A 27,777-nucleotide genomic window follows, 5' to 3' on the forward strand; every position below is an offset into this window, starting at 1 on the left:
CCATGCTTTATTTGATATCTTTGTCTTTACAATGCAGATAACAGTGCTTGCTTTCATTAACAGCTTTCTAAACGTAATAGTCCATGGATGCAAATAAGATCTAAACTCTGTAACTTCGCACATAATTCGCTAAATGCTTAAATCAACCCATTCTGCTAGCTAATGGATGGGTCTAGTAAACAGCCTTACCATAAAACTGTCTGAAACCTATTATTACAGATCACTGAACCTTATTGTTCAAATAACAATTTTTCTGCTTAACAGTTTTTCTTTGAAGAATAGTACAAATGGTTATTTACTTTCAGCTTCTCCATCGGCAGATTTACCTCCATTAGGCAAAGACAGCACTAGTTGACTTTCAGCTATTGCATCCATTGACCGCCCATTGTGGTTTCCTGGAGGTTCTCTTGCATGGTAAGGCGGGGGTGGAGTTTCCACTATTAGAAAGAAGGAAAGAAAGAAAAGAAAGAAAAGAGACCCAAATCAACACATTAGTAAATTCTCTCCAGCTGTTCCTGGTGAGTACTTAGCACTTTTTCAGCATGTTTAGCTAGAGAAGGGCTGGAAACAGAGCACAAATCTGTCCCTGACCTCCCTTCAGTCTCCAGATTAGGACAATTACATGTTCAGGGAGGACAGGAAGGAAGGGCTGTCATGTTGGACATGCTGCGCTTGAAAGAGTGAGGGACAATCACAACAGTGTCTCAGGCCTAGACCAGTGTCCAGTCAAGCTCTCTGTTACTATGAGTTGTTACCCTAAGAAAGTAATGCAGTCTGATCCTTCAGTTCCAGACTTCTCTCCAAATCTAAAACTTGAAGAGGATGATTGAAGAGCAGAAGCTAACTTTAATTGATCATCTGGGAAAAAGCTCTCTTTTTTTCACAGGCTATAGAAAAGTCCTATGGAAAGCCTTTATACTCTAAAATCAGACTTGGCAAAACCCTCCAGATTTGTCCTTTTTACCTCTGTCCTACAAGGGAGGGCTGGTCCACTTCTGGTTTGTTCACTCTCCCATCAAAGAGCAATGGACATGATGAAAAAATATGGAGAACATCTATCAACTCACAACCCGCCCACCTCCTGATCTGTTTCATATATGGCACTGTAAGCTACAAAACAGAAGGAGACTATAAGGTGGAGATTCGCAAGAAAGACAGGAGGCTTTAGAAAGCCAAAGAAAAAGGGACTTAATTTTCATATAAGAAAATGCCGACATTCACTGCATAAGCACTAAAAGTATGTAGTTTTATTCATTTGAACAGAAACTCAGTGGGTTTATGCATGAATTACAGCCATATGCAAGCTTGCAGGACTAAAGGTGTCTTTAAGAAGACCAGGGTTTAACTTGGTTCCAGGTTGAAATTCCTTCTTGTGTTCGGGGTCTGTTGGCTGGCCCTCAAACCTGAGCAACTTCACCCAACATGGATAAATGTGGACTGCCTCATAAGACAATCATTGAACCTTCCAAGTAAATACTTCACAGGAATGTTATTCTATTTAAGCACTCATTGGTCAGGATGTAGGAACTTCATACACTATATGACATTTCTAACACACAGATGACATAACTCTCCCACAGAAAAGGCAACAAGCTGGAACAGAAAAACAAAATCAAGAAAGAGTTGAAGAGAATACAAGTCACAGAAAGGAACATAATGTGGTTATACAGGTGGTTTTGATGTCTACACCTAAGCTAATCACCATATAAGCTCTCCTTACACTCATTAAAGAAAAACAGGCACTACAGACATGGTGCGTCTCAGCTCCTTTAGACATATACCTTAAGATGCAATTAAACTTGTTCCAGGAGTGTATGTTTTTCTCCACTGATTACAGAGAGGGTATAGACAATTGCTCGAGATGCTCAGAAATTTGCATTGTTGACATCTATATTTGGTCACACCAATCCCAGTAGAGGTTCATGATGTTACTCCAGTTTGCTTTAGATAGTCTTACATCCCTGATTGTTACACAGGCAAATTATGCTTATTAGCATGCCGTGTACTGTGATATACTGAAGCTCAGGTTGAGCCACTTCCATTTTTAAGTAGCTTTGCAACATCCCAAGTTCAGCTAAATGCACGAATCAAGAGTCATTACATAGTTGGAATGGGCCTGATTTGCCTGCCAGGACCAGCTCCACTGTATCCAGCTTGGTTACACAGAGGTGAAAGAAAAGATGGAAGAAGTCAAACAAGTCCTACTACTTGCTGAAATGTTTCAATGGTGCTAAATATGATTTAATCTGAAGTATAGATCTAGACAAGAAATAAATGAAGATCCATTCAATGAATGGAGAAGGAAAAACATCACACTGTACTGAAAGTGTTCAGCTTAAAAGGAAGTTCAAATACTACAAATACATTGTAAACATAAACACCCTTCTTGCACTTAAAATCAAAATAGGCGTAACATTAAGGACATGGATTTAAATGCTTTGTAGTTGAGACATTAAAACATTAAGCTACAAGGTTCTGACATGAATTCATCCTTGTGAAAGAGCTGAGATCATTGAAACTAATTGAGTGTTATAACAAAGTGCGGAAGTGAATCTGAACCACGTTTTGGTATTAAAGCTAGCTCTCAGCTGTGTTGCTTGACACCTTCTCGATATATTTAACAGCAAAAGCATAGTAATTCGGTAATTAGAGCAGTACTAAGTAAGGAGTTCACAACACAAGCAATCTGAGTGCCTTAAACCTGCTGACCTCAGAACTGTGGAGCTGAAGAAACACATTCCAAAGTCATAGGAATTTGCCTAGTGGCTTCACCAAGTGTTGGACCAGACTCTTAAACACCTTGATTTCCTGAAGTTTATACAGTCAGTGGGATAACCATATGTTAAAAAATATTTCTGTGTACCTATTCCCCCATTTTATCCTGTGTGTCTTGCTGGAGTTTCTAAAGGTCCCTACCCTGACTATCTCTATTAGAAGCACCTAACTTAAGTGTTGCAAGTGCTCTTTTCCATGGATTTTATCATAAGCCTGGATGGGCAGCTTTTGGGCCTGACACACCTGCTCATCTCCTCAACTGTCCCCTTGCAGTGATCATGAAATCTCATCCAGGCACTTCTAGGAGTGGGATGACTACAGCTCTTAGTCCCTTTAGCATCCAACATGAGGAATGGGAGATAATACTAAGAGACAGTCACAAGAAATCACATTCCAAATCCGTCTTGTCCAGCATTTCAGTCTGTAGCTATAGCCTGGGGAAAGCACACAGAACTGGCACCTGACCCCAAGCCCCAGCAAAAACCTTGACTACCTCAGTCAGCATGTCTGAAAGTTCATTCTTACCTGTGAGCTGATAGGGACTTCCTGGTCCAGAAGAGCTTCCTGGTGAGTTGGGGTAGCTGATGCTGTTAGGCGACTGGGAGAACATGTGGCTGGGTGATGACGGAAAAGGGGTGCATGGAGGATGCTGGAAAGAATCAGGATAGGTGGCATTGTGTGGCATCAGCGGCTCGCTGTGCAGAGAAGTGTTTCGAAACTTGGCGAGGAGGCTGAGGTGAGGGTTAAACTCGCTGTGTCTTGGAACAAGTACAGGAGGTAGGACTGAAAATAAAAACAACAGAAAAAATCTGGTTGAAAATGCACTCTTGAAAGTATATCTCTTTGTAAGTTTAAAAGAGGCATATTCCATGCTGCCCCAATATTGCTGTCTGTATAGAAGTCGTTGAAAGGCAACAAACCTGTCCAAAAACAAGAATCAAAAGCTGATTCTTGGACCTTTTCTTTCCAGATTTGCAGCCAATTGCAGCAATTCCATATGCAAAATACAGACTCATTCCTAAATTGAGCAAGGTACCATAAAATCCACAGGTACAGTATGCACACACATCCCTCTTACAGAAATGCAAGTGGCACATTTCTCCCTCTCGAAATTACCTATTCCTTCCTTCCTGAAAGACTGAACGTATCAGGAGCCTGCTAGATATTATCACCAGGATTTGCCAAAACCACAGCCAGGTTTAAAAACAATTAATAGTGCTCCGCAGTACACTGCATATTTTACTACCAGTGTTTTACAGATGGGCAAAAGGAAGCACAGACCAGAAGCTAGACACCAGATTTAAAAGGTTTTCAGGTACTTGAAAATGCTGCCACCCAGACAGAGGGATTTTTAAAAGGAAATGTAAATGGCAATTCAAATTTTGCAGCAATATTAATTTAGGTCTTGCAATATAGTTAGAAAAGATCTAGCATGAAGAGGCAAATGTCAATGGTTGGTAGTTAAGACATGAAAAACACAGGTCAGAAAACTGAAATCCAAATTAATCTCTGTAAAAATTGGTCTGATAGAAGATATCGCCTTCCTTCTCAAATTCTCTTTACTTACATCTCATACTGTCAGTGCTGTTAATAGCATTGCTGCACTGCCAAACCTAAAGTTGACCCAAATTATTCTGGATTCTGACATATCAGGAATGAGCGCAGAATTAGAGTCAAAACACTTTAGAAAAGCCAACTAGTTGAGTTACCTATGAAGATGCAGCCCCTAAGCTGGAACACAAAGAGGCTTGCATATGGGAGTTCAACTTGAGGCTTTATGTTGGCCTCCCATAGTCGCTGGGGGAGAATGGCACCTACAAAGGGAGATTCATGGACCCCAAGGTTTCTGTATTAGTAACTAGCTCACGTAATGCCTAATTGTCTTAGTTAAGGCCTTAAAAAGAAGTAGAGGGAATGAATCTCCAGTTGCTATCGTACAGATCTAAAAGCCATCAGAGAAGAGAAGGAGGCAATTTGAGTTATTGTGACAAGGATGAATTGTCCCAACATGGGGAACAGTTCAGCAGGCTTGTATTGACTAACCCAGTGTCCAGAGTTCCCCTGGCCTAAAACCCAGGAGCACGTAATCTTTTACTTGCTTATGGAAACAAATAGCACTATGTACTCTTGGTTATAAACGCTGACGGGAGTATATGGTTTGAACGTGTTTTAACATATTATTTAGGCCCAAAAGCTCTGTCTAGGTAAGGCCAATTCTTTTTAGGTACGTTAGCTAACACCTTTTAATTATAGTGAACTCTCATTTATCCAGCATAATGAAAGAGTGGAATAATTGCTATAAAGCAAACAATATATAGATAATGTAAAATGTGCATGAGAAGAGGCTGTAGGAACACCCTTCCTGGAGTGTACCCTCAGTGCACATCGATTGCTCAGAGAGCTGAGGCAGTTTAAACAGGAGGAGGAAGACCAGTGCCTGGTACCAATGGCAGATTTACAGCTTCTTGCTTGATGTAGCACTACGCTGCACCCAGGGCAGGGTTAAACCATGGTCCTGCCCACCCAGTGGCATATACCATTTGAGAATTTGCCAGTCACCCATGAACTGAAGAACCGAGCCTGAAAAACATACAAAAGATCGGACTGGTGACAGAGGGTTCACTGTCAAAGTTATCTTCTTACCTGCCTGGAAACACAGGCACCGAGATACCTGTTAAGATACTGTACATAGACCCTTCTCTGGCCCAACACATTTCTAATTAGCTTCTGGCCAGCAGAAGGATGGTGCTCTGAAGATTACTTCCTTTCCTTCTGCCTCTGATATGCCCCTACCCGTGGGATTAAAATTTTGTTGCCACCCTCTTAAATCCCTTGGTAGAGAAAGGTATTTCTGCTTCTTTACTGCTTCTATAGCTTTTTGGATTTCCTAGACTCCCCAGGTAGGACTCATACAGGCAATACAGATATTCAAAACTAAGATGCACTGCCCAGTCTTCCATGGATATCTTCATAGCCAGTGGAGAGAAACAGACTCTTTTAGTGCTCAGTTCATCTGCTCTGTATTGGGACAAGGCCAGTACCACCACTGCAGATGTGGTTTTGGTGAGCTGGATCTCTCCCATCCCATGCTCCTGTGAGCAGCTCCAGGCTGCTCCACGAAAGTGGTATGATGCTTGCCAAGTTTGCTGCTGCTCAGCCAGACCTAACCAGCAGTCCTAGAAAATGGGGAACTGGTGATCCCTTTGCACCCACCAGAGGTGTTGAGCAAGGGACAGCTGTGCTACAGCAATCCCATGCAGTATTGGGAGGTTGGCACCTTGCTGTGGGTACCACCACTAAGGAAGTGGCTTTCTTCAGCCCTGTGAGAACTCAGTGCAACTCCTTCTCTAAATGAAAGCTGAGAATCTGGATGTGTGAACAGCACTAGCCAGGAAAAGCCTTTGACTCGCCCTGAATGAGTCAGCAAGAGGAATTTTCAAGCCTTGACCGCCTTCCCAGCTCTGACCAGGGTACTTCTAATTTCTGCTCTGCTGTACAGTTTTTGCCACCTCACTCAATATTTCCACAGACTGCTCTGTGGCTGCCTAGAGGGCTAAAGCCTCTGTGGTGGTGAGGAATTCAGAGATTTTCTTGTTTGTGGCTAAAAATTCCCCAGAGGGACTTGTTCTCCCTGCTCTTTTGGTAACAGATGTCACTCTCCAGGGCTCAACAGCTCTGAAGGAAGTGTGACCAGAGGCACAAAACTGAATGAGTGCACTGGGACATGTCTGTCCTCATAATTTACCTGCATGGTCTCCACTCAATTAAGTCCTTTTCTTCTACCTGAGAGCCAGGGGTAGATCCTTCCTCCTATGCATGCCCAAGCGTTGATGATGTTTGTTCAACCAAAGACAAACACAGTTATGCCTGAAGTCCTGCCACTGCCTTTCCCACACTAGGCTTTCTCCTGTCCCCCTTAGCTACCACAGTTCTTGCTGGAAACCTGGCTATGCCCGGAGCCTGCGACTTCAGGTGCTAGCAAGCAAACTATCTGCCTTGCATTTTAATTCCAGGTACAACATCCACCCTGTGATTTCTCACACATCAGCCCATCTTGGCAGACTTTACTACCTTTGGAGACCTACCCTTTGGTGAGATCCATCTGTTCCCTATGCCCATTCACAAACACCAAATACATGGCCAACAGTGAGATCATCAGGTGATCTTCCACCTGGGAGGCTACCACATCTTAGTCCCATTCGAGCTTGATGAAAGCAATCAGTCTAAGTCAGAAGTTCATCTAGACTCCTGCTGTCTACAGCAATGATGCACTCTAGAATTTGCACTATCTACACATGAATGATATCACATAAAAATAATAGGGCAAATGTTTAGGCAGCTTTTATATTTTTCTGAAACTGCAGCTTCTTCTAACCAGCTCTTTGAGGCAAAACAATGAAGGGGGAAGCAGAGTCTAACCACCATACCTACCTCCTTTAGGGTAGGTGGCCTAACCCCCCTCTGCAGTGCAATGTTGCACAAACAGAGAAAATATATGCCGCTTTTTTTCTAAATGGCACATGCCGATCAGCAGGCATGGAAAGAAATCTTCTAGGGGCACAGGTAGCAGCAATAAAAGCTATGCACAATCTGTGCAGTATTGGTCAGCATAGACTAGGAGACAGCTGGGCAGCCTGAGCACACAGCAGAGGCAATGAAACCCCTGAATCTCAGGCCAGAGCTTAAAGCTGCTCTCTAGTAATAGAGGTCTAGGGATCTGCTGGGCCATTAAAGAAAGGGTGAGGCCCTCCCATCTTTGACACAGCTCATTCATTCTGAATAATGAATGGCTCTGGTCACACAATGGTTGACTCAGCAAGACAGACTGCAGTGATGGAAAGTGAGCCCCAAAAGGATGGACCTTTGTATGAAAATAATACTGACTTGTGGGTTATACAGAAATGCACTGCTGACTAATTTAATGGGTGGATTCTTTAGCTCCAGAGGATGAGATTCAGAGAATCTCACATAAGCCAAAGATCACCAACATCCAAGACACAGAAGATTTCCTGTAGTTTTAAATACTGTTCTTTAAACAGACTGGCACCAAGATCAATCGCTCCCAGCCTTTTCTGTGGTGATCTCACTGCTACCACTTTCTCCGCAAGCTCATTTCTTCTCTTGCCTCACCATCACCTCCTTGCAGCACTGCTTTCTAACTGCCTCTGGCCTGGAGCTACATTCTGCCACTTGCAGTGGTGTAAGTTACCTCTGCAGCCGCTGTGCCAGCACACCTGAGTACGTTGTCCTCCTTGCTGTTCTGCATCTCTAGGAGGGGGCTGACCCACTTGTGAGCTTCAGCTTCTAAACTGTCCCCATAAGAAGAGCGGTAGGGATGAATACGCTATAAGAACTATTCCTGGGGAGTTGTCTCCCGTGGACAACTGGCACAGCGCAGCTTGCATCCTTGCAGCTGTGCTCTCTTTCACCTCCAAAACAAGGTGGTTGTGTCTGAAGTGCTCAGAGTCCCTCCTGTGGGCTAACCCCTGCACCCTGAGAACTGCTAGTCCATGTGAGTTCCCATGTGTCAAAGCTGCGCCCGGGAGCATGCTACCAATTCAGCAATACTCAGACCTGCACCTCGGCCCCATCTCATTTCTAGTAGAGATGTAGCCAGTCTGCTGCAGAGACAAACAATAAAGACATGTTCACAGCCAAAACCTTCTGAGTTTCAGGGTCAGAACAACAAGCTTTGGCAGCCATTTAGCAGCTGCTGGATTATCCCAGTACTAGCGTCTGTTAGCTAGCACTGTACAGATCAGAAGACGGGGGTTGAAAACAGCACTGTACAGTGCTGTCAGCTACTGCGCTGAGAGGACTCCATTAACTGCACTGGAATTACATCAGAAGAAATGAGAAGACACAAAAGACTGCAGCCTTCAAATAGAAAAATACACAAAATGGGATATTTTATGAACATCTTTTCTTAGATTCTTGAAGAGTTTATTTTAGCAAGGCAGGAGATCAGCTCTTTCCACTGAAAACTGTAGACAACAACCACCACTCACTGCAGCTGTAAAATTTTAGTTGTGCCAATGTTTACAACAGTTCAGATACAACTCCAAAATGACAGCTCCGCTGCAGTGGAAGTTCTATTGAAAAGGGAGCAGCCCCTGTTGTTTAATAAATGTTAAAAAATGCCTTTTCCTTATTTCATCTGTGTGAAAAGAAATGTCCCACAGTTCACTTATCCGATCCTGATGTCACCTCAGAGCAAAGTTCATGCCAGACAAAGAGTAATCACAGAATAATAAGTATACACTTACCAACTGTATCCATTAGTAAATTAAATTACTTTGATTTTTGGCAGCAAGGGAGAGCTAGGTTAGACATTAGAAATAATTTTGAACTGTAAGGATAGCAAAGCAATAGATTCATTTGCCTGGGGAGGCTGTGGATCCTCTATCACATAGGATTTTTAGAGCTCACTAGACAAACATCTGTCAGGAATGTACCTTGTAATTTGTTTTGTTTTGGGAGCAGGAGCAGGGGAGAACAGGATGACTGCTTAAGATCTCTGCCAGCCCTGCTTTCTAAGATCCCTGCAGAAGTCAACACTGAACACTATAATTTTTTAACAGCTGTTTAATTGACACAAAGCCCAATTAAATGACCCTTCAGTGAGGTCCTAAGTTTCAGTGCTGACCAAATCCAGTCTAAAGAGGATCATCAGTGGAAAAATTCAAAGTTTTATGGGAACTTGGGGGATTTATTTCACATAAACTATTCATTCAGGTAAGTAAATCCCACCGAAGGCAAGACACCAGGCATTTTAGGAAGAATCAACTGACCTGACTTCATATTCACAGCAAAATAAGCCATCTTACTGCAACTCTGATTTTTAAAGAGACAGCTAGTGATACGTGTTTCCTGTGGATTAACGAGTTGATTGTTGGTTTTCAGACAATGAGACATAAATCTAGCCAGGGTGGTAAGCCTAGGATGGTGCCTAGACTTCACACAACTGGAGACCAGTTTGCAGAAGGAGGGTTCAGAGGGCAGCCAGCACCCACATCCACGGAGAGGAAGCTTGCTTTCAGCACCCTGGACAAGATCCGGGCACCCTCAGGGGTCCAGTGGGACACAGACCCCACGGGCGAGGTGCTCCTTACTCCCGGCTGCCAGAGCTGTGATGCCGCTGGGCACAGAAAGACCCATCAAATGGAGTCTGCCTTTTCAGATTTCAAAGCACAACTCAGTAGGGTGCACCAAAACTAGACCTGCCAGTGCAAGAGCTAACAGAGAGATGTGAATCATTTGCAGATGATATAATTACCTGGGGTTTCCACCCGCCGGTAATGGTAGGGGTTAATGCACACTTCTTTCTGTTTTGAGCCAAATGGGAACTCACAACATTCCAGTGGTTTCAACTCATGGTGAGATTGTAAATCAGGCCAGCGCCACACTCTGCAGTATATGACGTGGGGAAGCCCCTTGCGGTGAGACACCTGCAGTCGCCCATCCAAGGAACGTGGGATCGTGACACATTTACTGGGCTGACCCGGGCAGCTCAGAGCCCTTTCCAGTTCTTCCATGGCACCTTTTTTCTTCTTTAACTTCTTCACCAAGGAATCGACAGCTTTTTCTGCCCACTTTTCCTCTTCATCTCCTTGTTTCCAGCCCAGCAGCCTTTTCACTGCAGGGCTGGTGAAGGAGAACAAGGAACTGATAGGGGTGCTGGAGTGCATAAGAAGCGGAGATTACACACAAGCGTCAACGGAAGCACAAATCACTCTCCTGCCTTGCAAGGCTTGCACGGAGCTCCCACACTATTGAGATGGACACTTCCTTCAAGGAAAGGTTCTTCCACACATATATTTTTGTAGTCTTAGGCACTGGTTACAAGTAGTCCAATAGGGTGGGTCTCAGAACTTTCCAAACATCAAGAAACTGCTGATGAAGCCTGGAATAACAACACAATACATCGTTAGGCTTCACACACTCTTTTCATTGTTCCTTCAATAAAATCTTTTGGAAGAGAAATGATTCAAAATGTGTGTTTAATTTTCAATGGTTTTCTGTTTGGTTTTTGCTGTTTATTTTGGGTCCGAGCCTTTCCTGCCCGTTACCCTTCACATTCATTTTAGATTTGGACCTCGGAAAGCATTAAGTGCCGAGTCACTTCAATTTGTGAGTTTAATGCACTAGTCAAATTGTTGCATTAAGTGCCGAGTCACGTCAATTTGTGAGTTTAATGCACTAGTCAAATTGTTGCAGGGTTGGGGTTATATTTACTGCAAAAGAAAATGTACCTCTTTTACTTTTTACACTGGTAGCTGTAGATTCAGCTCAAGCATCTGGTACAAAATTAAATCTGTAATATTAAATTTTATGGAAGTAATGATTAGAATACTTGTCTGATTTCAACTCCCTCTCTGCCCCTCCAATCTCACTTGACTGTCAAGAGTTGTAAAATATTAGCTGCAAAATTTATTTAAAATTCAACTACTTACAAATTTCACTTAGTGCCTTTGAAAGATCTATCACTATTCTTTAAGCTTATTTACATTGTCTCACATGCAAGAGAAAACCTTGTTTGCCTTTGCCTAGCCAGTCCGCTTCACTCTCTCCAACAATTCAAAGTGTTTTGGATGAAAATCAGACTTTTGGATACAGTTTGTGCTGGATGGATCCTGAGTTATTTCTGCTAGGAGTTGCTACATCTGACAAAGTCCAACAGAAAGAGTTTAGTTCTTGAGCGTTTTTCTTTTTTATTTTTTTTTTTTTAAATGTCGCTGGAACCAGTCTAATTTTAGCTGAAAATGACATCTTTCCACTGACTGCGACTCTGAGGAAAAACGACCTTGTATGTCAAGCTATTTGCTGCTTTAAATATACTTCATGGACCCCCTGTGCATACCAAGTCCAAAGGTCTGAACTGTACAGAGGGCACTTAAAGCAGGAGCTGGGACAGTTTCTAAATGGATGCCTCTAGAGAAGCAACTCTGTGACTGCCCTACTCCATCCTTGTGGGAGGATTTTGGTCCTTTTTACCCCTTACCGGTAAAGGCCTGGACGTAGTCCTCAGCACTACTTATATGCAGCCACTGAGGAGACAGAGACATATCACCTGGTGTTGGGAGCAGCAGGGCTTCACAAACCGTATTATCCTGCAGTTCCCTTAAATGCACACCTCTTGTAAGAGTTCAAAGGGCACTTGGGGACATCGAGTGCAGGCACAGGTACAACACAGTGAGATAGGAGGCCAATCCCAAAGACTGGTTCCTCGGCATAGTCTGATATGCTCAGCACCACACAGCTCTGGAACATGCTGCAAGGTAAGTACACATGGCCCAGGGCATCAGAGCCTCTTGACAACATGCAGTGTTTGCTGAGGACCAATGACTGCCTAGAGCTGTTTCCTCCTCGCCCTTCTGTTTTGCTCATGTCCATTCCTCTGCCCCACTGTGTTCCCCTTTAAGACACTCAGCACCCTGACAAATGCAGATATGTGCAAACATGGAGATTTTCCCCTTCTTTCATGAGAGCAGCAACGATGAGGGCAGGGGCTCAAATTCCCAAAAGCCTTCCACAGAGCTGGGGAGATGGAAGCACTTGGCCCCACAGAAGAGAAAGCATAAAAGTGACTCTTTGGTGTGTCACAAGCCCCAGCAGCAGCTGCTGTTCCCCCAGGAGATTCATATTTCAAGCACCAGCGGACAGGAGGCTGCATGAAAATATGAACAGAGGGACTACAAAACTGAAAGGAAGAGCAGGAATTTCTTGCTTCAGGCACCCACCTCAGCAATCAGCTCTGGCTTATGCAATTCCTACATTATCAATCTATGTATATGTCCAGTTGTCCTCAACTGTCAAGAGAGTGTCTTAACAGAGCACGGCAGAAATCCTGTCACTAGGGTCATTCAGCAATCAATGATCGATTCTGCAGAACTGCCCAAACTTGTCCCACCACACAAAGAGAAGTTTCAGGTTCCAGAGTTTTTCCCCACTCTGTATTAGTAAAAATCCAATGACCTGGAGCATTTAACTGCATAGTTACTAATGCCTCTTAGTCAACACCAAAGTCTATTCTAAACACTTAGAGGGTACGTGTGAGAATGAAATAAGTTCAGAATGATTTATCACACAAAAACCCACTCAAGCTGCTTGTAAAACATAATGTGGACAAAATCTAGGCAGGCAGCCTCCAGCCTTTGTGGGAGCAGGCTCAGCCTACAGAGCCCAGCGCCAGCCCCATCTAGGCATCCCGTGCAGTGGAGGTCTGTCCGTCACTGCCATGGTGAGAACCTGGGGAGGATCCACCACCGCATTGCTGGCATTGCTTGGCAGCACCAACCCCATCCTCACACAAGAAAATGAAACAATGGTGGGATCAATGTGGATCAGCCCTGAATGCAGCAGCAGGAAGCAAGGAGAGAGCCTGGGATGAAAGCCCACAGGACCAGTAGTGTTGTGGAAGTCTCTGCTCCAGGCTGAGAGGGAAAATGGCTCACACTTCTTATCTGAGGGGGTCTCCCAGGCGTTAGTGTGTGTAAACAACTGCTCCTGATAAGTTAATGCAACATTACAATCATCAGATATGAAAACATACATGTTCAAGTAAAAGTATTGTCCCAAGATTTTCTTTTCCATTTTGACCAATGTTTTAAATAAACACATTAATCTCGTTCAGTCAAATTAAATAACTCAACAGTGACATCAGTATGAGTCTGAGCACTATTGTTGCTAGTGGGAGAGTCGCCAAGACCATGTGTATAAAAGCAAAAGCCGTGCTTTGCAGACCATGTGATGCAGTCTCAGATAAGTACATTGCACAATTTCCTACTGCGCTGCCCCCTGTTTCTTCTAAAATCTTTTTTTTCCCCAAATTCAATTGACATACAAAATATAAATGGTATTAAATAAACTAAACAGCTTTCAAATAATACTATTATCAGAGCATCCTAGTTTAATGTTATTAAATTACATAATACTGCATATTATTCAGCAGCCTAAGCCATGTGTTGCTAGGCTCGGATACTCCATTATGAAATACCTAGGCAGACATTCTGCTCCAGGGCTGTAACGATAGAGATGTCAATTCACAATTTAATTTTAACAGTCTTTCAGGTCAGTAGTTGCTTAAGCTGTATGCCTTTTGTAACAGGCAACTTGCCCACCCAAATGGAAACTTCCAGCACTGAAACATTTCAAAACTACTTTTGATGTATTTTCTGTGCTGATGATCCATCACATTTCTCAGTGCTCATTGCTTGACAGTGGCGTGGGGAGAGGGAAGTGTTACAGTTTTGATCCATAACCCCACCACATGTATGAAGCCCTGGGCCATATCATGATGGAAGTTCTGGTATGGTCACCTCTATCTCCCTCAGTGACAATATGATGTACTAACTGCAGTAGGAGTCAGGCATCATTCAGGGTACATCCCTAACATGATTCCCTCCACTGGGACCACCAGGAAGGCTTTGTCTGTCAGGTAAGTGACTGGTCAAGTCCAAATACGGTCAATCTTCCATGCTGTGAATCTTTATTCCATTGACAAGTTTAGCCGAAGATCTGAAGCTTGCTATAGGGGAGAGACAGAAGACATATGGCATGTGAGCATGGACTCACCCTTTCATTTCTGTGATCTGGAGGAGCAGGAGAAGGTGGGACTGGAAATGCTTCAGACCAGTTCACTTCCTCCATTATCCCTAGGCATAAGGTGCCTACCTTTGCTGCAGCTACGCTAGTGCTGGGGAACATTTCTGAGCATGGAAACTTCATTATCTATAGCACAAATTATCACAGTATCTGGAATGGCTTTGGTCTGTGCCAGCAGCACTCTCCCAAATAACTCTTGTGCATGGTTCAGGAGTTAGCAGGGACCAGGGGTCATGCCTAACAAGAACTCTGCATAAAGCCACCCTGTTTTGGAAGGTGAGACAGCCGTTGCATAGAAGCAACCCTCTCCATCCCACTCGGCCTCAAGGCTAAGAGCAGTATCAGGCATGTTTCATTTATTAGTATGGAAACAGCCTTTCATTAGAATTTACTCAGCCACATAAACATTATTGACACTCATATTTGATACAGTCACCCTAATGTCCCTAAATATGTACTTGATAAAAACATGTATGTACATGGCATGAACAATTCTGCCCAAAAGTAAACACCTAGAAAAAGGTCAGCAAAACCAGGCACCACATAGCTAATGCTGGGTGATATGAGTCTCACCTCGAGTCTGAATGGCTAGGACCCAGCAATGTGGACATGAATTGAAGGGGACTGGGATACTTTTTCCTACTCCTAAGCCCATTTTTCACCCCCCAGCGTAGCATTAGCCTGTAGGTCAAGTTATGAGGAGAAACATGTTCTTCCAGGAACTCCACTACAGTAACTCCACTGTGCTACTACAGCTTGATGCATCAAGAGCAGAGAAAACAGATGAAATACCATCATCTCAGGTGTGATTCCTGACCTCAGCCAGGTCCTGCTGAAGACAGTAAGAAGGGTTCCAGAGCTCATCAAAATTAAATGCACCCTCCTCTGTGTCTCATGTGGCAATATGCTGACACTTCCACTATAGAAAGATTTTGGGAAATTTAGATTTTGCTTAATGTAAAAAGGATCCACTGCGTTGGGGAAGATTCATTCACATCACCCCTCAGCAGAATGTCTGTGCAGGCCAACATGGTGATGAAGTTCCCCTCTAATTCAATTCCCATAGGCATAGCAGGGGAATTGTACCAGTGCTCATTATATTTCACTCTAAGCCTTATCCAGAAGTCAAAAAGGAAAGCCGCATGGATGCTAGTGAAAGCAGGCCTAAAACAAAACTGTGTAAAAGCACAGTGCCTAACCTCCCTCAAAAGCGTATCTGTGCATGTGTGTGTAAGTGCATGTGTATGCATCTGGTCTTGGAATAAAAATCCAAGACACTGCCTCCACTTGGAGTGCCTGCCTCGGCTAACTGAGCCGTGAGAGGCATGGCTATCAGTCTTGAAAATGGCTGACATCATCATTCTCGGTGTCACTGCAACAGCTAAGTCAGGCCACAGAGGGAGATTTCTCAGAGGGTCGTCTAGACATAAGCTGTGCAGTTCTCGGAGATGCACGTGGCTGGAAAATGGAGTAGTGAGACAATTATAGCTGGAAGTCTGCCGCTTGGTGACTACATCACAACAGAACTGGAAGGGAGAAAATTATTTCAGTCAAACAACGTAAAGAACAGGCTGTGAACATGCACTTGGTTAGTTATTTTTACCTAGCACCAATTCAGATATTTTAACCTACTATGAAAGACAGACGCAAGTATTCTTAGTGTAATCAAGTCTTGATTTGGCTTCAAACATGCCCAGCTGGCAGCAGTCAGCGTGCACCCAGCGCTGGCAAAGAACTTCCCACGTCACTTCATCACTGCCACTCACTATGGGGATCTTCCGCACCTCAGCAGGAAAAAAGGGTTTTAAATAAATACATACATACATACATACATAAATAAAATGCGTTTACAAATACTCAGGCCTCAAACGAGCCAGGAACCTCAGTAACCTTGCCCTGGGCCTGCACACTGAGCCTGAAGCACCAATCCTGGCCCCAGGAGAGGTTTCACATGTGCATTCACTCCAGAAGAGCCATGTGGAAGTGCCTGAGCTGCACAGCCACCGTTGCTGCCACTCCAGTAACCAGTTATGGCTCAGGAACAGTGGCCACACGTTACTCTTGATGCATGTAAATCACTTGAGAAGACTCATGTTCCACTTGTGGCACCCACGACATCATTTGGAATCCCTCGGGGCTTCTTCTTGTGCTTGGGACCAGCTAGACAAGGGTGCTGTTATGAACCTATCTGAAACCACTGGCTTTTGCACCCAACAAAATAGGGTGAGTGAATTATTCATTACAATATTACCGAGTTCTTCCACAACCACAGAACCTGACACCCAGGGTTTTAATTAAATGGGATGTAAAGAAGGTGGTTGTTTTTTTTTTTTAATTAAGAAACTAAATTTCTTCCTGGTTTGACCCTGGACTGCTCCAACTGAAAACAGCTGCAATGATAGGAGGCAAAGTACTTGAGACTCAAATTTATCCATGTTTCACACAGCGCTGGCAAAATCTCATTGCTTATTCCTATAAGCTTAAATGAATAATGCAAACTTCTGAAACTCACTTTCACAGGTTTTTTTTCAAGTTTGTTCTGAAAGCCCTTCTACACTGAACTTAATCTGAAGTCATCAATGTCAAAGGCAAATCTCACAGCACTTCATGACTCTCTGGCCACTTGTCTACACTGTGGAGCCTTCACTGAACTCACTGCCTCCTGGATAAAAGAAGGATGAAATTTCATGCCAGTGCTTAAAAATCTATGATTTCCAAATAAATCCTCTGAGCTTGTGGAATCATTCAGATATTACCTCATCTACTCAGCATCATTCAGCTTCTCTTGATGGGAATAACACATTCTCATTTCATATAAAGAAGGAAAGATTCAAGTATATAAGCTGCACACCTTAACACAGCTACATACACTTCCATACGCCTAACACTTGCGGATGTGTTTAAGAGGCGTAAATTCCATCATAAAAGTAAACTAAGTATCCAACTCACTTTTGGTATGCCCATGACGCCTGACTGGGAAGGGATGTACCAATTCCTGAGGTGAGGCTGCTCTGGGTAAGCACATTGATGCTTCAGCAAAGCTTCATTAGTGTAACCTAAGATGGGGAGAAGAGAGGGGGCATGGACATGATAATATTATGCCAATGTGCCAAAGGCTATTGCAAGCAGGATAGGGGCAATCTGTCTTTCATATTCACTTGAAGAAACAGGGAGAACATACAAATAGGATAGCTATGCATTGGGATAGTTACTGCTGCTAGAGGTCTGCAAGTGCAGATTACACAGCTTTCTTCAAGAATAACTGCACTGGCCTTGGGGAGGAAGAAAGGACTGGAAAAACCCTTGAGACAAGCCTTTCCAATCCTGTGTCGCCTACTGTCCCTTTTGCTTGGCTTGTGGCCAAGCAAAAGAGTCCCCTTCTTCAGGTGCAGTGCTAGGCTAACATGGCTACGCTGACTTTGGAGCCTAGGCTACCTGCATCCTGCTGCTCAGGGTAAACCCAAACCAGAAGGCTGGACATTCTCACTGATTTTTACCTTTGAAAATCTCCCACAATATTTGAAGGCACCCCACAAAATCACCACAACCAAAGCCTGTGCAAAAATGTGAAACCGGACTAATTTACCAGTATGATCTCTCTTTGACTGTACTTCCTTCCTTGGTATTAATTTTTAAAGGAAAACAATGACTGTGATGTTTATGTGGAGTGAACTGCACTGTGTTCTCTGGCTGGGCCACACCGAAGTTTCTGAGATACAATCCCATGGGGACACATCCTCTTCTCTGCCCCACGCCCTGCTCCCTATAGGCAGGAAGAAGACCCATTCACACAGTCCCTGCCTTACCCCTTCCTGTGGCTGCCTTGCTCAGGCTCAGACCTGCAGCTCTGAGGAAGAGCTCCTCTCTCAGGGGCCTTCCTCCCTCAGAGCCAGAGGCTAAGGAGGACACATGCCATGGGGGAGCTCCGAGGACATATTTGTGGGAGAAGGCAGGGGGCAGCAGGGTATGACAAGGAGGTGCATCAACCTGCCCTAGGGAGCCAAAATGTCTTCTCATGGCTCTGGCTATCCCCATTTTACAGTCAGTCCTGCATTCCTCACATACCCACCATTCCCAGGGAAACTGTAGCAAAGCCCATCGGTGTTTCTAAAAATGGAACGGTTGGAAATACGCAAAAAATAGAGTTCCTGCTTTTAAAATAAACGCTGACTCGCCTCTAATACAAAGCATGCAGCCAAGTGCCTCCAGAACAAACACTTCACAAAGGAAGAAGGGGACTAGAAAAGAATTTCAGCTTCATTGCTGGCCTAAAGTTTATATCCACACTAATCGGATCCTGTAATCCTCGTTATCAATCACTGGCATTGTTGGAGCCATTCCCAAATACCCATTTTAGGAAAAGGATTTGCTTAGAGTTAGACATTAAGAATGTTGTGAACAAGGATACATCTAAAGAACAATTACTTTACCAAGGATGTGCTGCTCAAATAAGATGGGAATCTTTCCTAGAAGTTTAATGTCTTAAGTTGTTAGAAAGGAATGTACTTTTGGAGATCTGCTGGTACATTTACAGTGCACACGGGGAAAATGGATAAAGCAAATGTTCTCCTCGTGGTGTACGGCAGCACATCCCATCTACCTAACAGGACACCTGAGGGCCAGCTAGGTAGGGTTCAGTGCAGTGACAACTACCTTAATTTCCTGGGGGAACTCACAGAACTGACTGATGGGACACTGGTTCCTGCTGGCAGATCTGTGAGGTCTGATCCAGGCAATGGAAATTCCGGTCCCTGGTTCTCCCCATGCAAGGACTGCATCTCATGCTTTTGAGATCTGCTGCCTTGTTGTGCCAGGAATCTGATGCCATAAAGTCAGAGATAACCTGTGACACTGGGAGTTAGCTGGGGAGTCTGTTGCCTCTAAGCACCCCATGTTGACAGGGCACCCCCAGCCACGCTCCTAGCTGCAGCTGTAGCCTGGCAGAGAGGCTCCCTGTCTAACGCCCAAGGTCCCAGAGAGAGACATCTGGAAGGTCTGCCTAAAGGGTTATTTACTAAGTTATGGTGTTAACACAACAGACATCTTTTGCTGAACATGAGGCATCACACAGCTTGGCAAGTGAAATATAGATCAATGCATTATATAGATCATCAATAAAATACTCAAAAGGAAGAACTTCCGGAAGTGCCTCCTCGCTGACTGACAGCAGGCCTGGAGAGGCAACAGCAGTACTGCCGGCCACCTCTCCTTCCTCCCAGGTGAGAAAGCCTGGCCAAGTGCATATGGGGGGATATATTTCACACACAAAAGGCTTTCCATATACATCATGTTAGCAGTTTTCCATGGAATCACATTAGCATTTCATTGTGTTCAAACCGTATCACATTCAAATCTGTTTTTCCTAAAAGGCTTTCATTGTGCATCACTGTGGGAAATTGCTAATGCAATAAGATTGACATATATGTTCTGCATGAGCATCCGCAGTAATCTGTGCTAATTGAGCCCTCAATGGCTTGTGAAACCCTGGAAGGGGGAGGAAGGATGGAGCGTCCACAGAGCCTATGCCTTGGAGAACTGCAAAAAATAAGAGTGTGGAGGACAGGTAAGCACTAATATTAGTGTGTTTTATCCATGTAAAGGTGTGGTTCAGTCGCACGGATTGCCTTGGACAAGGGACCAATGCTCCCAAGCAACAGCACTGAGGCATTTTCCGTGGAAAATATCTGGATATGCTTGGACTCTCTGTGGAAGTTATTTCACAACAACAGGACTAAGAACAAAAGGAGCAAGAACTTGTCTATCTAGTTCCCTCCTGTGGGGGGAAAGGAGGAGGCAGCTGGCCATTCCCAGCGACTTCAGCTGAAGATGTGGGTGCTCAGCTTCTCTGCAAACCAGAACACTTGCTTATGAGATTAAACAGGCTTCATATGCCTACATTTGAGCCTGGGAGTATAAAACAAGGGCTGGATTCTCTTTAGCATGTAAGATGACATGCCATGCCAACAACCAGCTGCAGAAAACACCTAATACTGAGCAAAAGGCACAAATAGGGCCCTGAGTCTTTGAAAGAAACATCTCTCTTCTGCAAACCCACCCCAGTAGCCTGAAGAATAGCCCATCTCTCCAGGGCTGTTTCTCCCCTTCCTCTTCCCTCCTAGCACTCAGTTCTGTCCCACGCAGCCCCTCCAGCCCAAGAGTCCCAAGCAGGTTACCACCAAGAAGCCTTGGTCCCAGTGTCAGTCCTGTAGGACATGCAGCAGGGCAGGCAAGGGAGCCGCAGGCTGCTGCCTTGCACAGGAATGAATTTTGGTTTCTCTACTCTAGAAGTCCCAGTGGAGGCCTCATGCCCTGTGTGAAGTAATTCAAGATCTGTTGATGAGACAGAGATAAATTAGCTACCTCATATGCGCTGCAGGGTAAGAAACTGCACATTGGCAGCTGGGCCAAAGTAATTTGACAGAGACAGTAGCTTTGGATAGGCCAAGCCAGCAAATAACCATAAGGGAGTCTTAAAAAGCCATGTGAACTGCTTGTGCCTCCGGTCAGTTCTGCTCCTACTGGGCAGCGTGTGGGATTGCATCCTGCCACAGACCTCTAGGTAAATGGTTTTCCCTCAGGTGCATCAATTTCTGCATATGTCATATTGGTACCCTGACAGGGACAGCTTTGTAAAACACTGTGAACCCTCCTGATGAGGAATGCTGCACAGGAATGCTTAAAAAAGGAAGTTTTTTCTTCATTAGGAAAAGCATAGCAAGAAAACACACTCAAAAAAAGATTAAGTATTGTTGAAAGGTACTGACCTCAGCAGCAGGATTATTTGATGTTATAAAGGATTCTTCATTACACAGAGCTTTGCTATTAGCAGACACCACTTTCTGGAAAGCGTACCACCGGGTACACCAGCTCCCTGCCGGCTCCCTGCCGGCTCCCTGCCCGCTGTTCTTCACAGCACAGCCGTGTGACTGAGTACACCACCAGGCCGAACAAACACAGAACAACCATTACCAAGAAATGACCAGTCTTGCTCCTATTGTAGCCAGGTAATGAGGGTGAAAGGAAGCCTGAAGCAGAACAAACTGCAATGACCCAAAGGTCTGTTAATTTTCTTTCCTCCTCATTTCTCTCTTCCAGTAGACGGCGAGTTTGAGGCCAATATTTCTGGGGAACTCTGGAAGTGGAGAACACTTTCAAAGCCTAAACAAAGACCAGGTGTTTAGAGAGACTCCAGAACAGGAATCTGCATGGAGACGTTTCAGAAAGAAAAGCAAAAGACGCACTATTTTGGCAGGGGTCATGCTGACTGGGAGCAGAACGTAGGTGGGAGAAAAAAGCTTGCTGGGAAACGGGAGGTTGCAGTATCAAGCTGGAAGGTTGCCAGTGTGGACTAATGCTTTGGCAGCTGCAAACAAAATGTAAGAAGTAACATGAACAAAAAGTGCCAAGAGAGATCTGGGAGTACCAAGACCTGTCAGGAAACAGAAGAATCAAAGATGAAGCTAAGTTTGGCAGAGGGGAGGATGGTGATGCTGCTGACAAGGAAAAAGAGTAGGGAGGAAACAAGTTCTGGAGAGAAGGATGCAGGAAAGATAAGGCATTTCTCCTCCCAGTCAGAAACACACCTCAATCTTAATGCTGTCTCAGAAAAAGAGAGATCCATTATCAGATTTTATTCTTCTGTTTTGTGTTTTTACATAGGGACAACTGTGTAAACTGGGAAATCAGCTCTACCCCATGTCCACCTCCACTGTGTCCTTGCTGTGCCCTTGTCCAGAGGAGTTGAACCTCAAAGCAAACCTCTCAACCTTACATCTGTCTAAGATGTTGCAACAGTTCTTCCAGAAACCTGCAAGCAGTCCTGTAGAAAAATCTGTCTGAAAATCACAGGTATCTGCACAAAATTTAGGCAAATAATGTTTCACCTGCTTCGATTTAAACACATACATGTATTAGCCAGGATCTCAGTCTGGGCTCTGATCCCACAGTCTATTAGATCCACTCATCTGCAAAAGCACAGCAAGGTTTTCAGCTGCTATAATAAATACACAGGGCCCTAGACTCTTCAATTCACCTCTTCATCTGTAAAATTCCCACAGTATTAACCATTCAAACATTACAGACAAAATATCAGGCGGGAAAAAAATTGGGATATTTTTGAAAAAATTATTTTATTATACTGTATTCAGAGTCTAATGCTTCCTTACTTCTCAAAGAGAGTAATACGACAGCAACTGTTCTCTCAAATTGTCATTGTTATTACTATCTTTTGCTGTTAACGTACAATAACACTAATGATTCTTTATACCTGCTTGAAGCAGGAAACCAGGCAGTCTACCAGAACAACCTTTATGTTTTTGCTGTGCTGTTTTCAGTTAAAATATTTATGATGCTTTTTTTTTTTCTTTCTTCCCCATCCCTGTAATTAGTAATTATAAGGGGTATATTACATAGCAAATGGAATCTCTGTACACGTTCACTATACTTTTTGCAGCAGACAAATTACCCAGAGCATATATATTTTTTCCCTTCTGGCTCCCCTTATTCTGTTAAGTTTCTTTGAAACAGAGTGCCTAGTACTGCTGATGCTGGGATTACTGTTAGCCAGTATCAGCACCGGTGATAAACTCTAGCTAGTGTTTTGGTTAGAGGTCAGTTGTAATTAGTAGTCATTGTCCTTTGAATTTAACAATGGAAAAATAAAACTTTATCGAGACAGATTAGCCTGGCCATCAAAATTACAGCACTTTAGCCTTCAGGAGAGAGGATTACATGACACACTATCTCCCGGGCTGATAACAGCAGAGAGCTAAGGATTCAAATGTGAGATGCAGAAAGTCTGTAAAAGAATAAAAGGAGAGAAAGGAGGATTAACTGTCCAAATGCTATGTGATACGTTATACTGACACTTCTACACTCCTGTTTTAGTGAGTTCGGCCTCAGCATGCACCCACTGAAGACAACAAGGGCCACTACTACCAGTTTCCATGAGAGCAGATTCCAAACCAGAGGTGCCACGCAGTTCCTCTACACACATCCCCACCTCCTGCAGATATTTGGCACGTGTGTCCATGCCTTTTGGCCTTGGGCAAGCGCGTTAATAAAATATTAATACTCAACTTCTTCACAAAGTTGTGTGGCTGACAGCTTTGTGCGTATTCGTTTCTGTTGTTGCACGTAAATAAAAGCTTCTATTTCCAGCTCCTATCACTTTACAAATCCTGATTATCAAAAGGATTCATGATAAAATACACTTGACCCTTATTCCAGTCATTCTTGCAGAATTAGTGTTTATCAGCTTATGTGCAAGTTAACAAAGTGAAGACGAAAATGTTAACTCCATCACAAAGAACAGATGAGAATGGGAACTACTGCCAAACTCAGTAAACATAATATGAGGTATCCTTCTTGATACAGCTCACTTTAAACATATTTTTTGGACTTGTTTATTTTAGCTACAATGGCAAATTAACTCAATATTAAAAAAAAACACCAACAAAAAAACCCAACCAAAAAAAAACAACAACAAACAAACCACAAACATCCCCAGCCCCTGCTTTAAAATCTAACAGGAAGCAAACATGAACCAGCCAGACACTGGTACTTATCAAATCTGAAAGAAGGGAGTTGTCTGGTTGGATTAAAACGGATGAGGTTAGTTTGAGTGATGACATTTGTCCTACCATTGCTGAGGGGAAGAATTTTGCAGCGCTTTCTTCAGCTTATACTCCTGAAGATGAGAGGATTACTCCTACCGCACAAATACACGCATGTATAAAGATACACATTTCCACACGTTGAAGATACAAAGTACTGAAACTTGCGTTATCTGCAGTGTCCTTCCCAAACCACTGCAAACTTGAATACGATCCCGAGCCGTGCACATCATTTCCCACTTCTGCCAAGGGAGAGCTCATTCGCTGGAAAGTTGACCATTCCGGGCTGAAAATTTTTTTTCACTAATTTATAAAACGTAAGTAATTAACAGCAGGCAAGGGTGTGTGTGTGATCGTGCGTGTGCGCGCGTCCGTGTGTGTGTCGTTTATTTTTATTCCCACTAATGCCTCTTTTAAAACAGACCTGGCTAGCATCAAATAAATTTACCCATAAAATCAACGCAGGAAAACACAAAGTTACCGCACAATATCGGAACTGTTAAAAACGAGCCGAGCTTTGAATTCCCTCCACTTAGAGCTGCCCGGGCATGGAGATAAAATTATTATAATTCATAATGTGCCATATCGAGGACTATTGTTTTTGGAAATGCTGGTTACTTGCTAACAAGCAGCGTTTTAACTTCGGAGCCAAAAAAAAGAGAGAGAGTCCCCGTTTGCAGCTGGAACACAAACCCAAATCCCAGCAATTCTGCTCCGTTTTGCTTGGGAGCGTGTCCAGGAGCGGGATTTCTTGAACAGAAAATAACCTCTGAAAGGAAAAGTATTTCCAAACGTGTCATGTGGGGTTTTGTTGGGCTTTTTTTTTTTTTTTTTTCCCTCCTACTTAAACGAGGAGGGAAGAAATCCTAACAGCGGGAAGACTTGTCAGCGTTTAGCCATCCATAAAGATGTTTTTTTCCCCGCGCTCCTCCTTTCGCTCGCAGTCCTGGCGTCGGTTTGTCTCATCTCGCTGCCGCTGCCGCTGCCCCGGCCGCGGCCCCCGCCCGCACACCGCCCCAGCCCAGCCCAGCCCGGCGGGGCCGGTAGCCGCGGGGACACCGGCCCGGGGCGCCGCCGGGGCTGCCCCGCTGCCCGCACGGGGGGGGGGGGGGACGCTGCGGCCCCCCGCCGCGGGGAGGGATGCGGAGCAGCCCCGGCGGGAAGTTTGGGGCGGTGGCGGCGGCGGGACCGTCCCCCCTATGTGTGTCTCTCCCCCTCCCCGGCCCTTCCCGGGATGCGGGAGCCCCGGTTCCTACCTGCCACCGGGCGCGGGTTGGGGTCTCGGCGCGCCGCGGGCGGGAGCGGGGCTGCAGCTGCGCGGCGGCGGCGGCGGCGGCGGCGGGGCCAGGGCGCAGCGGCAGCGGCAGCAGCAGCCCCGGCCGGCGTCAGTCAGGCGGGAGCCGCCAGCCTGTATTAGTGCGCCGGGCTGGACCGCGGCCAGCAGCGCCGCTGCCGCTGGCCCGCCCCTGCGCCCCCCCCGCCGCGCCGCCCCGCGCTCACACCCCGCGAGCGCACACACCCGCACACCCCGCGCACCCACACCCACGAGTGCACCCCTCAGCACCCGCACACCCCGTTCACCCCACCACCACACGCTGTCCCCCTCCCCGAGCTCACCCCCGCCACAGACGCCCCCTCAAACGTACGGACACGCTCACCCCCTTCACAGACCTCGCCCTACGGAGACACACCCACACCCACAGAACCCACGCTTCGCGCCCCTGTCTCACACACAGCCCACAGCCCCCCGCCCCGTCACACAGACTCGCCCCCCGCCCGGCGTCCCGCGGGAGGGCAGCCGCCTCAGGCGCCGCCATTTCTCCGCCCCGCGGCTCCCCGCTGAGGGGGCTCTCCGACCCCCGCCCGGCCCGCCGGGGCCCGAGGCGAGGCTGGCGGCAGAGACCGGGCCTGGGGCTGTGTGAGGTCGGCGAGGCTTTTGTACCTGACCGACGGGGCAGAGCATATGCCCGGTGCCTCCACAGCCAACCCTTCGCCTGTGGCCCCTCACACAAGCCTCCGGGCACCCTGAGGGTGGCCACAGTGGCCAAGCGGGGCACGGGGTGACTTCACCTCCGTCCTGCACCACTCCGGGTGACGCTGACCCAGCTTTTGGACACAGGGGACAAACTCCGGCTGTGGGGAGAGGCTGGGCAGATGCCCCTCTAGGGCAGCTGAGCAACAGCAGAGGGATGTGGGGACCTGTGCCTTCCCACACTGGGCTGCGCAGAGGCCGCCCAGGGCTTTCCCCAACCATGCCCTCGGCTTCTCCACCTGGACCGCGCACCGAGGCTGTCACCTGCATGGTGTGTCCTGCAGAAATCCCCCCTTCCACCGGTATTTGCACTGGTGTTTGGGGCCATGGCAGCCAGCTGCTAGGCTCCCACTGCAGAGTAAGCATCCTGAGTTTGCTGTCCTTAAAATCTTCCTGGTGATTTCGTGAGCTGGATTCATAGGACCTCCATGTAGCTTTTAACTGCAGTGCAAAAACAAAAAACCCAAAAACCAACCATTTGTAAGAGGATGAGTAATACCTGCACAGGGTTTTTGAATGGTCCCATCAGTTCATGGGACTGGTCAGAGAAGAGCAAACTGCAGCCTTTATTGGTGAGCAGATGTGTTTTCTGCTCTGGATATTACCTATTAAACCCTCATATTACCTAGAAGTAACCATTTCTAGCTATCTAGCACATTGTATTAGCTGTAATAAGGAGGGGCGGAAAGAGAAATATCAGGCAAGTCAAGTGGCTTCAAGGACACCAGAAATAAAAGCTACTCATGAAACTGGGGCTCCAAGCAGGGCTTGGAATAGGTACCGGCTGAACCTGACCCTGGTTGCATTGAGGGGTTCCAGTTAAATTGCACTGAGCCTTTTGAGGTCAATCAATAAATATGATTTAAGATACCATCCTGCTGACATTTTCACCAAAATTTTTTACAATGTAAAACATGACAGAAAAGCTAACGTTGTTTGAGTAGACATCAAAAAGCCACAATGAAATTACACCTCCACAGGGCAAATTTACCAAGGCATGGGTGTGTGAGGATTGTGGTGGAATAGGGAGATACAATGTAACACCCCAAATACCTCTCTTTCCCACTTTGGCTCCAAACGTTTTAAAATACCAGCGGCTTCCCCACTGCTGTCTCGCTTCTCCGACAGGAGACCTCTTGACAGATGACTACCAGAAGAGATGCTGTTATTTATAGATCACTGTAAACATTTATAAAGTGTCAATCACACATTGTAACTCAGCACGACTTGAGATTTTATATCCATAATGCTATTTATTTTTAACTTATGCACTTAAGACACCCCACTGCAAATGATCTACACATGAGAAGTTAGGGTGGCTTGGCTGAGGTGTGGTGTGTAACTTACTGAGGCATGGCTTGTGATCATGAATCTGAGGGCTCTCACACCCAAGCTCTGCTGGGTCTCACTGCATCTCTTTCAGGTGTTGGAACCTCCAGTTTCTCATGCCTCTGCTCACAGTTGCTGCTGCCAGCAAAGAGGTGGCGGGACAAGGTGGGTCTGTACTCTCACCTAGCTGCTGCACAGCCTCCTGTGCTAGCTCCAGCCCATCTTTGCGGGCAGGGTGAATTAAAACACCAGTTCTGGTACTGGAGCAATCCTATCCAGTGGGGGATAGCGGCAGAGCTGCTGCCTATAATATACTATATTATACAGCAGGGAACACTTTTTTTTTTTTCTTACAGTTGTATTTCAGTACATATGGCATGTGCACATAGCTGTTTTACTGCAACGGCTGAATATATGCTGGTG

At 45.3% G+C, this 27,777-nt stretch overlaps 1 protein-coding gene across 4 annotated transcripts in view; it reads right to left on the reverse strand.

The window, feature by feature from the left end:
• Positions 1-25,380, reverse strand: part of SMAD9 (SMAD family member 9) — a 37,918-nt gene extending 12,538 nt beyond the window's left edge. For 2 of the 4 annotated variants that reach the window (XM_075085418.1, XM_075085399.1), the window contains exons 1-3: positions 10,052-10,562; positions 3,301-3,558; positions 300-437 (exon numbers count right to left, since the gene is read on the reverse strand). In XM_075085418.1, coding sequence (XP_074941519.1) covers positions 300-437; positions 3,301-3,558; positions 10,052-10,463 — 808 coding nt within the window. In that variant the 5' untranslated portion in view covers positions 10,464-10,562. Of the gene's footprint in view, positions 1-299; positions 438-3,300; positions 3,559-10,051; positions 10,679-25,249 lie in introns of those variants that run through there. The other 2 variants (XM_075085427.1, XM_075085408.1) reach the window with 2 other exon arrangements.
• Between the last annotated feature and the right edge of the window lie 2,397 nt (positions 25,381-27,777).

The sequence above is a fragment of the Phalacrocorax aristotelis genome, chromosome 1 (genome assembly GCF_949628215.1).
Source record: "Phalacrocorax aristotelis chromosome 1, bGulAri2.1, whole genome shotgun sequence".
Classification (NCBI taxonomy): domain Eukaryota; kingdom Metazoa; phylum Chordata; class Aves; order Suliformes; family Phalacrocoracidae; genus Phalacrocorax; species Phalacrocorax aristotelis.